At 46.0% G+C, this 12,710-nt stretch overlaps 1 protein-coding gene across 1 annotated transcript in view; it reads left to right on the top strand.

The window, feature by feature from the left end:
- LOC119386189 (disks large homolog 1) overlaps positions 1 to 12,710 on the top strand; it is a 92,414-nt gene that overhangs the window by 7,175 nt on the left and 72,529 nt on the right. Inside the window, exon 3 of the mRNA XM_037653526.2 lies at positions 7,545 to 7,681. Coding sequence (XP_037509454.1) covers positions 7,545 to 7,681 — 137 coding nt within the window. The remainder of the gene's footprint in view (positions 1 to 7,544; positions 7,682 to 12,710) is intronic.

The raw sequence follows: 12,710 nt of genomic DNA, 5'->3' as shown, positions 1-12,710 counted from the left end.
AATGAAGAAATACGGCAACTACAAGACACTGACGATGGCGAAAAAAAGCAGTGATTATTCGACAGGTGGAAGGCGGCTGACCTCAATCTGATGTTGCTCGGGAGTTTTCGCGGAGTTGGACGATGATGAGACCGTCTGTCAGGTCCTCAAACCAGCGCAGGTGGACAGTGACTCTGACGATGCGCCGCCCACATTGCTTATTTAGCGCAGGCCTTGCTGATTTAGCGCAGGCTGTAACAATGCTATTGTTGACCTACAGCAATGGCGAAATACTGGCTGAAATATAGGCCGACTAGGTCATGTGTGAGCGTGCTTGTGTGCAGACGTGCATTGACAAGGTTTTCTGGCCACTGGGTCATTAAAGTGCTTTTTTACTGGTGAATCCTTTTTTTTCGGACTCTCGAATATTCGAACTCTTCGGCGGTTCCTGTCTTGTTCGAATAAACGGTTGGCGACTGTACTTGCATCAGAATATACTGGATAGAGGCCACGCTGCAAGCCCTCACAACAGGGCTGCTGACCAGCAGGCACACTGCTGTTCTAATCCAGATCTTTCGTCTATTCCCCACCCCCCACCTCAAGCTTTCAACTCACTCCGAGTTCGTAAAAAGTTCGGCGGTGGGACACATGCACTTTTATCCCACCACGTGTCTGCTCCCTTTCCCTTCACCTTACGAGGACAGAGGAAATTGTACTTAGGAGACGTCGGGTTGGGGTGGTCCTTACACCAGCATGGAACTGGTCGCATTTACCACTGTGTTCTACATGTTTATATGAACTGTTAATCGTGTTGGCTTTGACTTACTTGGCCCGTTTCCTACGTCTGCATCAGGAAATAGATGGATTGTCGTTGCCACAGACGATGCAACACGGTTTGCAGTTAATAATGCACTTTCAACTAGCTGCACGACCCACTTTGCAGACTTCTTTCTCTGCGTCATCCTTCAACACATGGCACCACGGTAGCTTTTAACCGACTGTGGCAGACAGTTTCTTTCCAAGGTCATCAATGACATTCTGAAGTCTTGCTCGACCAAACACAAGCTAACTACGGCCTATCGACCACAGTCAAATGGCTTGATGGAGCAGCTGAGCCGAACCCTTTACCGACATTGCCATATTTGTTGTTGTGGCCCCATTTTCTGTCCTAGTGTAAATATGTATTGTAAATACCGTAAAGTAGCATAGAAGCACCCAGTTTTGCACAAATGCACAGTATTAACATTTACGAAACTTCAGAACTCTGAAAATTTTATGTTAAGTGCCCACCCCTCTAATGTGCCAGCATCAGCCAATATATTCACCCCATTGTGGCCATTACGAGACCGCTAGGTGCGATTATGGGAATATTCAATAACTTGCAGTGAAAAGGAAAAGACTGATGGGAGTGGAGATAATGAAGTGACATTCACCAGTCCTTGAAAGAAAACCCAGTGGTCACATGGCTTTCTTGATAAAGCATGCCCATAGCCACTGTCCCCACACTTCTCATGCAGTTCACTATAGTCGGATACAGCTTAAGAAATCTGGAGAGGCCCCACGCAGATGACCGAAGCGCAGCAACTGATCGCCTCCGCCACTAAAAAAATAGTCCCGCTCATGCACTCTGCACTGTTCTCCGAAGGCAGGATGGAGTCACTGGCTGTCCGGCTTATGACATCAGTCAAGAGTTCGCGCCCATTGGTGCAGGCTTGTATGCATCCTCCTTTGAGGAGGAAATGCGGCAGACTTCTAAAGTTGTATATGACTATAGGCGCCTAAGAGGGACCTTCGGAAACCTTCGCGCCAAGATGTACTGAACTTTGTGTTGACAGCTTAGGCTACTGTGTCCAAAGAGATGGTCGCATGATTCTTCAAGGGGTGTGGGATCAGTGTCGTGTTGGACGGCAGCGACTTGCAAGCATCGGAGGGCCTTTCGTCTGTTCAAGTCGTGCGAGTGTCAGCAACGAATGCATTGACCTCCTATTTCGTACAGACTTTAAAGAGTCGTTTTCTGGGCTCAGTGACTATGAGCAGGCCTTAGTGTACCCCATCATTTACAATTTCAATATAAACATGCTTTGTTTAATTCCATAGCCACTATAGTGCTGCCTTGAAGCTTTTCATTGGCCACCATCTTGGTTTTTGCTTCTTCGACTGGACAAGTGCTCATACCTATGGATTAACAAAGTTTTCAACGAAAGTGGCGTGGGCGCTATTGTGCTAACTTACGGTAGACTGACCTTCTGACATCTCCCCGTAACAATATGATTGTCATTAAGCCTATAGAGTTGGTCTGTGAGTATGTTCATCAAGGCAATTTAGTCACAGGAGACTGTGATTATAAGAATGGTACTTACAGAAGGATTTGGCAGACCAATAAAGCGCTCCTTTGGGCTATTTGGTACAAGTTGAACATAGGTTGTAGGGTTTTGTGCTGCATGGGTGGTACAGACAGACACTTACGAAAGCACAGAAAACATGCTGAACTGCATTTTACTTGTGAGACCAACCAGACAGGTGCAGTGAAACAGAAACCTGGGGAAAGGAGCCATATTCTTTATTAATGTGATCGTGCTCTTTAAGACATACATTTTTTGCACGATGTGAGTGTAGTGTTCTCGGCCCCAATAAAACTCAAAGACCTATGCAAGAGAATGAACCAGGACGAGGCTAACACGTCGCAAAAAGGTAAATGCGAAATATGACGCCAAACAAAACTTGTCGAGTGCTCCATTGGCGTGCTTTACCACATTCCCCTGACCTGCAACAATAGCTACATTGGACAAACAGGCAGATGCCTGAACACTAGATTGCAGTCTAGTAGCACACATAGTTGCCACAAGGTTCAAGCAACTTTCTCAATGTGGCGGCAATGTTGTGTCAACATTTGGTGCTACTAGAGTGAGAGAGCAGTGCTATGCATGTGTACACATTAGCGGGCCAGGGAACTTGGCCTCGCACTGTAAAGAGTGCGGATGCCAAGCCTTGTTTGAGCTGACAAAGGCCTTATTTCACACGCCAAAACAGCAAAAGAGAGAAATAGTTGAAGCCTACAGCATGGCATCGGGAGAATTCGGCGCATGCGTAAGCGCTCCAACTTTGTCGCTAAGCAAAGTTGAAATTGAATTCTTAAGCGATACGTTTCGGCCCTTGCTCAAACGAGCGAGCTGAGGAGCGCTCTGCAACATTGTCACGTGCACCATTCTTGATAGCAGTTCTACTTATCTGGTTTGATTTATCTTTTTTCATGTTACTTTCACCCCTTCCCTCATTCTTCTTCCTTCTTTCTTGAGGCAGCCTCAGGTGGCGCCTCATGAAAGATTAACAGTTGATAGTTTGTGCATTGTAACAAAGAAACAGCGCTAGAAGACAGGGACAGAAGTTAGATAGAGCTATTTCTTATAAACATATTGTCACGGGCGAAGATGGAAGAGAATCGCGACGATGAAGTGCTGGGCGGAATGCGCTTGGATTGCGACAGCGTTGTACGCTTTTGTTGTCAAATATGCCCTGTGTATATAGTTTCTTCCCCGTAACATTGTTGATGGAGGTGCTGGGTACGACTCACTATACAGCACCAGGAACTGGATCTTCATAGCGGACGGCGCGTTGCAGCTGCCACGATGACGGACCAAGCGACCCAGTGTGAACAAGATCCGTCAGACCCACAGCCAATCGTTGTGGTGCAGCCCCGTGATCCTGGCACATTCAATGGCACAAGCGGCATGGATGTCGACGACTGGCTGGCTCCGTATGAGCACGTCAGCAGCAGCAACCACTGGGACCCAACGCTGATGCTGGCAAACATCCTTTTCTACTTGCGTGGCACTGCAAAACTCTGGTACGAGATGCATGAAGAGTTGACAAGTTGGGATGTCTGCAAGCAGAAATTGCGCGATTTATTCGGAAAACCTATCAGACGACAAGTGGCTGTAAAGAAAGAGCTCGCAACTCGTGCCCAGACAGCCGCAGAGCCATACATCGCTTATATACAGGACCTGTTGGCTCTGTGCCGCAAGGTAGACAAGGACATGGCTGAAGAGGACAAAGTCGGGCACATACTGAAAGCAATAGCCGATGATGCCTTCAATTTCCTGTTGTGCAAGGATTGCTCGACGGTGGAGTCAGTCATAGCAGAATGTCGTGGCTTTGAACAGGCCAAAAGTAGGTGCATCATTCACCGGTTTGACCGCCTTCCCAACACGGCAGCTACGTCCTCCTGCAAAGATCTACCCACGCTACATCAGCCACCAGCTCTGGAAAACGTCACCATGATTGTCCGTCGGGAACTTGAGGCTAGGGCACCCGTTATGCCTGGCGACAGCACTTCAGGAAACAACTTCGCCCCTGTTTCATTAATCCAGGCCATGGTCCGCCAAGAGATCGCGAATATGGGCATTTCACCGACTTTCCAAAATGCTAGTTCTACTCCCAGCTTGGCTCCTCCAGTCGTTGTGGCTGCTACTCCAAACGCCACCTTCTCGCCCCAACGAAACCCAGCCGAATGGCGTACACCTGATGATCGGCCCATATGTTTCTTGTGCCTTCGGATAGGACACATAGCCCGCCATTGCCGCAGCTGTTGGACCTCATAACCTTGGCCAAGCTTCAACAATTGGGGTTCCCGCTCCGAACGTGCGCCATATGCTCCGTCCTTCTGCGCTGAGACAAGTGCGGAGCATTTTTTGGAACATCGGACCAGCCGCTCGCCATCGCCCCACCGCCGTCAGTCCCGCTCGCCCCAACCTCACCGTTCTCGGTCTCCTTTTGACTGCCACTCGGGAAACTAGCCTGTGCAGCCCCCGGAGGTGACGTTGCATACCCTACTTGGACTGCAAATCCTCTCGTTACTCCTGACAAGCGATGCAACCTTCTTGACATTCTCGTTGATGGTATACCTGTCACTGCTCTCATTGATACTGGTGCACAAATATCTGTCATGAGCTCAGACCTCCGCCGCCGCCTCCAAAAAGTTCTAACGCCCACGATTACATCTACCATCCGTATAGCCGATGGGAGTACTCCTGCTGTACTTGGAATGTGCACTGCACGCATCACCATTTCTGATCATCACACTTCAGTTCTGTTTGCTGTACTCGAAAATTGCGCTCATGATCTCATCCTTGGCATTGACCTTCTGTCCACGCACGCTGCCTTTATTGACTGCTCCGTAGGACTTCTCCGGTTGGAACTCCCTTTGTTCTCAGATACCACCCCTGCCGGCCCATCCCGTCTCCGCTCCCTCGAGTTTCTTCGACTTCCGCCGCAAGCCACAGTTCAAGTCCAGCTATCGCCATTCCCACCAGTACCTGATGGCGATTATGTTGCTGCCCCTATTCTTGACGTTGCCATGACGCGCAATGTTGCGCTCCCCAACACGGTGGTGACAGTTACAGACAATCGAACTTCATTTCCCATCCTCAGTTTTGGCTTCTCGGCGCAAGTTCTTCCTCGTGGGATGTCACTTGCGCATCTGACACCACTGGCCAACCATACAGTTTCTGCCTTGACCACAGACTCGCCACCCGATTTTTCATCGACGTCATTCTCTCCCATCTTCGCCCGCGACATCTTCGCCCGTGATCAGCTTTCACAGCTTTTATAGCATATTAAGGCAGACAGCCTTCTTAGGCTCTTTCACCTGTTACAGTGGCCAGACTTTCTCTGCTGATGCAAAGGCACACACTCTAACCGATTTACACGCTTACATGCTGTGTTCATTTGTGAATGCCAACCAGCTCTTTGAGGTGTATGTGCTGTTGTGTGAGAGCTTTGTGGCATCTGAAGGTTTAGATGTGGTCGTTGGTGGTGATGCTGTGTTGTATTTCTCTGGCACCTGGGCTGAAGTTCGTGGGGCAGATTAGTTGGCTGAAGGCCGCAGAGCCTCTGGTTGATGTGTGCTGTTTCAACTTGTCGACTACCGACTGACAACAACGCCAACTATCGTAGTTCATGGGATCTGCACGATTTTAAACAAGTGGTCTTGGGTGTACCTGGCTTCTTGGGAGTAGTACCTGTAAAATAGAGGTTCACGGCTGGTTGTCGTGTCATTGTCACACACTCACCATACTGTAAAGGTGATCCCGCTGCCTTCATTGACCCAGAGTGCATAAACAAGTCATTGCGTCACTGTGTTATCGGCTCAATTTCGAAGGAGAAGGAAGACGGTGTTACAAAAACATGAAATCGAAGCAGTGTTGCTTCCACGTGCTTCTCGCATTGTCATCACACTGTCATCACTATGCCATTGTTGTTGTTGTGATCACACTGCCATACCATCCACCAAAACGTGTCCACTTCAATTTGTGCTACCATCGTCAAACATTGTTATCAACACCACAAGCATCCTTTGAAAATATATTTAGTGTGTAAGCTTGGGATTTCTGCAGTCCATGTAGGCTATCTGCTTACTTTGACTATAATTTTCAGTGGTTTATGCAAAAAATAAAATTTAGTCAGTGATGCAAATTGCCTGACATTAAATAATTAAAGGTCATTTATACCATTTTGTTCAAATAAAGCATGAACAGCGAAGTGTGTGGGTGATAGTACATTCAGCATCGACTGCTGGGCATTGCCAGTTCAGGTGATTGGTAAAAATACATATTGTTCACTGTGACGTGCTCAACTGCAGTTTGCAGCATACTCGTTTTTCCAAATTGCTGTCGGTGTGCCACATATGTAGCTACTGTTACACTTCATTCCGCGAGGCGTTGCTGAAATGCAGCCCACACAGGCAAGCTGAGTGCAAGTTTAGCTTTGTGATGTGCATGGCTTTATCTTTCTTTATATACAAATAGCAATTCTTTGGCTAGCATGACGGATTCCGGTCGTGTGGACGATCCAGGTTCTGATGTGACGTCGCACACACAAACATTCACACACATACACAAGTATGCATATGTATGTTGGATAGACTTAAATAAAGATGTTCGAAAATGTTCCAATGGCAGGATTTGAACTCTGGGTCTGTAGAACTGAAGCCGGATGCTACAACCTCTAAGCCACATGCACAATCTTCATCAGATGGAATACCATGCCTTTATGAATGTCTTAAGTGCAAGCGAGCACGTTCAGGTGCTTGGTGCGCTTTCTACAACCCTAATGGCTTTTTCAAGGATTTCCTTCATGAAAGCCAGCATGTTGAGACACTCGTCGCATTTTCACAACACTGATGGCGTGTCGTCAAGTCACTGTTATTTGCATTGACAATGACAAATGACACGTCACTTGCCGCTGTAGCTTTTTTCTTCGGCCATCGTTGCATCATTATTATGGGTGCCTCAAAACTGCTGAACAGTTATCCGAAAGCTGCATGTTAGCTGAATAATCTTTGTGGCAAAGACTAAATGCCAACAATTTTGGTGCTGGTTCCATCAGTGTGGCATGTCAGTGTTCGGGCTGTAGCATCTATTGGAGCTCGATTCATGGCTTTGTTTTAATTTTCCATATCTTGTAGGAGACTGGTGTTGAATTTATACGTGGGTTGGCTTACACGGGAACGAGTGTGGTAACTTCTTCTTTTTGTTTTGCTTATACGGTATAATTTGCACACCTTGCAGACATCCAAGAATTCTACGAGATTACCTTGCTAGATGACACAAAGAGCATTCAGCAGAAGACAGCAGAGACCCTACAGATCGCCTGCAAGTGGGAAAATAGCCCGCCTATCACAGGCACACATTCCAATAGCACAGAGGTAAGTCTGCTTGGAACTCGTACCTTTGTGTCGAGGCTGCTCTTGCTGTGGCCTGTGCACAAATCTATGTTGTAGGGCTTAAGACTCATCCACATCGGCGACTAATACAGGTTGCGCGACCAAATTGGTTGCGAATGGTCGCACTGCTCGAAAAGTGACTGCTTTGGCTCAGTCTCTTGTTGCTCGATTTTCCAGTCACGTGACTGCAGTCAAAAAGCTAGTGAACCGATCAGATGCACAGGAACAGGATGTCTACTTATTTTACGAAGTCATGATGGCGTGAGCAGACGTGAACGGTATTACACTTGGGAGACATTTGGTGCGGTGATGGGCAGGTCATGCTAGCTGGTGTGAATGTCAGTCACTTTGAGTCTTTTCTTGGTTGCCAGTCGCAGATGGCAGTGTGATTGGTGCTGGTCGCTGGTGTGAATGAGCCTTTAGTTCACGAGGTCAGTGCAGCTGGAGCTTGATGTTCAAACACTCCCTGCAAAAAGGATTGTCTTCTTTTAAGCGTACATAAGATGGAATGGTGCATTTTTTAAAGTGGTGCTTTACTTCTGTATAAAATTTTTTTTTGATATTGGTCTTGGTGCCAAGTATATAGGTACTAGTACAAGTTTAATGGTAAATAAACAAATCAATCAATAAAACTGATTGGCTTAATACATCACAAGCACTTTGTTGGCACCTCTAGCAGCCTATGGTGCTGGGATATATAAAGTGTTTAGGTGTCTCACTCAGTCTGTTTGTCTATGTATCTTGCAACATACACTGAATACTAAATATCTGTGTGAAAGTGTCAGTTCGGTACACTGTCTTGATGTACACATATCTTATTGACATATTATCGCAATGCAAAGATGTAGATGGGAACTGCATTGCTTGTGCTGATGCTAGACAAATTTGATTTGCTGCTTTTGTTCAGTGCAGAATCCATGGTTTTAGAAAACATTGCCAGTTTATCTTATGAAATGGGGCAATTATTATGTGTTTTCTTCATCTATACAAGTCTTGGATATTCTGTTCAATATTGTACACGACTGCGAAAGAGCTTCAATATGTTTTTGAAAGTGTAAAAGTAATGTGGCAATAGCTTGTACGTGTAGCTACATGCAAAGTAGTGATGGAAATGACAACTGCCTATATAACTTCTTTTATGAGGACCTTTTAATGCCTCAGAATGAGAAGCCTCGTGCAAAAAGGGCCTTTGTCTGCCCTATTAGTGGTACGGAGACGTCATCTGCAGCTGGAGTAAGATACTAGAAGGTGCTGTGAAAGTTGCAAGCAAATAAATTGGCACAGCTGACGTGGAATATTCACCGGTTGACAGTCACCTTCCGAAAATGCATCACATGTGTTCTCTGATGGTTTTGTGGGCAGTTGAAGGCAGAGCCATCCGGTGAAAAAAGAAGGGCTCAATGCATCTGAAAAAAAAAATCACAAAGATGCTTAAAAGGTAATAAATAGTCCCTAAACATCATGCTGAGGCATTCCTGGTTGCTTCTTCAAAGAATAACCCCCGTCATGGAGCAATGAGACACAGCACCGTTCCTTCTGAGAGTTGCCTTCTCTTCTCATTGTCTCCTGTAGCTGTTCCCTGAGACCAAATGCCGCTCTTCATCTTTCTTACACTCGCCCACACTTTCACTTCGCTTGGGGACCTGTCAGAAAGATCTCTGGTAAGCGGCATTGATTGTGTCATGGTGGTCGTGAGTCTCGGCCAAGCTGCGATTTGGCATAGAAAGTTGCCGATGACGGCTCTGACGGATAGCATTGACTGCTTCAAGACGGTCACAAACCCCACTGATGATTGTCCAATCACAGCTGTGAAAGTACTGTGGGAGATCTTCTAACAGTGGTTGGCCACACTGATATGCTGTGGCAATGTCGAAACTGTCAGGTGTATCTCCACAACATTAATGCTGATGGATCAAGATTCTCCATATCACTTGAATTGTGCAAGCAAAGCAAAATTTAGTGCCCTGCTGAGTCTTCCATGTCTCCATTTTGAGTGTTTGACACTGAGGACAGCTCCGCCTGCTCTAAAGCCTGTGATCCCTTGTGAGTCTGAAAGGGAGACTTGAAGTGCATGGGTAGGTCTTTGGTGTCCTATGCCTTGTTTGTTGCCTGGCCTTTCTTTACTGAGGTGCCGCTCAGTGAGAAGCATGTTACAGTTAGGCCATTGACTGCAGTGAAGCTTGCGGATGTGGCTCTGACAAGCCAATGAGTACCTTGTTGCTGGCATCTGTGAACAGATCTGTTTCCTGGAGTGTCAACACATCATGCATGAATGGAGCTGTCACTTGTATGTGCCCAAGCAGTGGCAAGCTTGGGGCCACTTCTTAAATTGCTGTAGATGGGACGTGGCCCTGGCTTCTGGCAGTGATGTCTTGATGTCTGTTATCCACCACACAGTCTGAGACCAGCAGCAGAGAACACAACGCGTAGTTGGTGTGTGTGGTGACGTACTCCGTAACACTTCGTCAAATTGCTGCGGGACACAGCTGCAGCATTCAGGTGGTGCCCCTCATGAGCCCTGTTCGCGTTAGAGATCTGATTGACTTGCCGAAGGCATGACAAATCTAGCCAAAAGCAGTGATCAGTGCTGCACTCCATTTAGACCAGGACCGATGCCTGATACCCTTGAACTTGTTCTGTGACTTGGCAGCAGTGTGAAGGTAGTTTATTCCCTCCCACTGTCTATTTATTGCGTTCTAGCCAGGCATGGCAAGCACTGGGTGTGTTAGAAAGAACAGTGTTCCATCTTGTTTTTGTGGGCTACTTTTAATTTTTGGCCGTTGGTTATCTAACATAAAAAAAAAACACCGAAAATATTTAAATTGTGAACTCCATACCAGCTGTGATTGTGCTTCTCTCCATCACATACACTGTTAAGCTGATGCATGATGGTCCACTGATTGTGTCATGGTTATGTCATTAAGTTGTGTCCAACAAAGATATAAGCCCCTTAAACAATTTCAGTTTTTATTTGTTCCTTTGTAGCGAGGGCCTTGTCCTGGCAGACTTGATGCCTTTAGGTAGCATGCGAAGGTTTATTGGGCAGCTGCCACCTCGTGCAAAGAACACCTGATACGTGACACCCTTTGGCAAAAGGAGTATTCAACACTCGCCGCCTTGGCTACAAGTGGTGCTGGCTAACGCTCTCAGGGAATTACACTATCAGAAACATCCAGCAAAGTGAAGGGGAGAACTGCTATCGTAGCTCAATTGAAAGAGCATTGGATGCGTAATTTGAGGGTTGTGGGTTTGGGTGCCACCAACAACAAAGGTGTTTATTCATCCAATTTTATTCATTTCAATTTATCTAAGAGGTACTACACTACAGTTCAAAATGACAAATAGTGCCCCCTATGCTTTTTTTGGCTTAATTGGCTGTTGGATTAATTAGGTGGTGTCTTAAAAAGAAATTGGCCACTTAAACAATTCCCCTTGTTTGGTCCAATGTAGAGTGATACAATGCGTGCTACGCCTGCTACATGCTGCCGCCTGCATAAACAAACGTTGGGCCATTACTATAACAGAAGCCTGTTTGTTTCAGAGATGGTTACCAACGCAATGAAGAGCTAAGGTTTTAATGACTGATTAGAAAACTGTTATGCTGTTCTGTTTCTGGGTTTGTGCTGCTTTCATTTGGCAATATAGAACATGAATGGCTATAGTAGTGCACATCATTTCATTTGTGGGTAGTAGTGCACACAGAGCTGTCCTGGTACATGTCCATGTGATCCATAGAGGCTTGTTGTTTTGGTATTGTCACTCTGTAGTGAAGGCAAAGGTAGATGGAGTAAATCAACCTAAAGACATTCAGTGAGCTATTTCTTTGGGTGACCTTGTACCCCTGACACCTTAACGCATTTAGTCACGGATGGTGACAGCGGCAAATGCATTCGTCAGTCATCAAATTGAAATATTCGGTACTATTGTTTGACCTTACTTATAGAGGTATCATGGTAAATTATAATTTGTGGTAATTTATTCGCTTAAATCGGTTCTGACATGTACACTTGACCATAGAGTTTCCTAATAGTACACTAGAGGGAAATCTGGCTCTAGTGTCTATGGGAGGTGTTACACATGGCGCTTCAGTCAGCATGGGAATGATGGGTAATTCTACATGGATTTGTCTAAGCTTTGCTCTTTCAGTTCCATTTGGCTCTGTGTGGCCAGCAGCCGCTTTGTCACAAGTCGAAGTTCAGCAAACGTTCAGCAGTTCCACTTCACCACCTTGACCTTTTTAGGCTCATCAATTCAAATAGGCTCACGAAGTTCACAACAGTCCATTCTTATGTCCAAAACAAAAGCCGAAACACAACAATAAAGAAAGCCACAAGTGCGTTAGAAGCCGCAAGCACGAAGATTATGCAAATGCGTGTACTACCCATCATTCCTATGGTGGCTGAACAATCACAACGCCAGAGTTCCCTCTAGTAAATATTGTAGGAAATTCTATGCACTTGATCGAACGAGCTAGTCTTTCAACTTTGGCTGCAACATTCAATATGCATAGCTTGAAGGTAAACATTGGGCAGAAGTCTGTCTGGTTTGGAAGGTAAACTGAGAAAAATGTCCAGGTGACAAGAAAAGGTAGTGGCTTGGAGTTCTCCATTCACAGTAAGCCGATGCACACTGGTCGATACCTTCAATAGGATACCTCTCATCCTGTCAGCCAAGCCTCTGTTGTGACCACTTTACTTCAGAGTCAAAAACATATACTCCGCAGACACAGAGCGCCGGAAAGAAAAGGCCCGCGTAATTGCGGACCTCAAAAAAAAAAAAAAAAAAAGACTGTTATCCGTACAGAAGTAGTTGAATCCTTATTATACATTGATATATGAGAGCTTCCACAATGTCTATTGGTGTTTTTGGCAGCTATACCATCGCTTGATGTGGACGCACCCACGTTGATGCCTGGTGGCACATCTCCATCCCGATGACTCACGTCCATGAACATTATTAAACCTTTGTGGTAGCTGTAGAATCCTGTGCAAAGATGGCCTCAACATGCACA

The sequence above is a fragment of the Rhipicephalus sanguineus genome, chromosome 3 (genome assembly GCF_013339695.2).
Source record: "Rhipicephalus sanguineus isolate Rsan-2018 chromosome 3, BIME_Rsan_1.4, whole genome shotgun sequence".
NCBI lineage: Eukaryota > Metazoa > Arthropoda > Arachnida > Ixodida > Ixodidae > Rhipicephalus > Rhipicephalus sanguineus.
The sequence above is the reverse complement of the archived record's forward strand: the minus strand, read 5'-3'. Positions and strand labels throughout refer to the sequence as shown.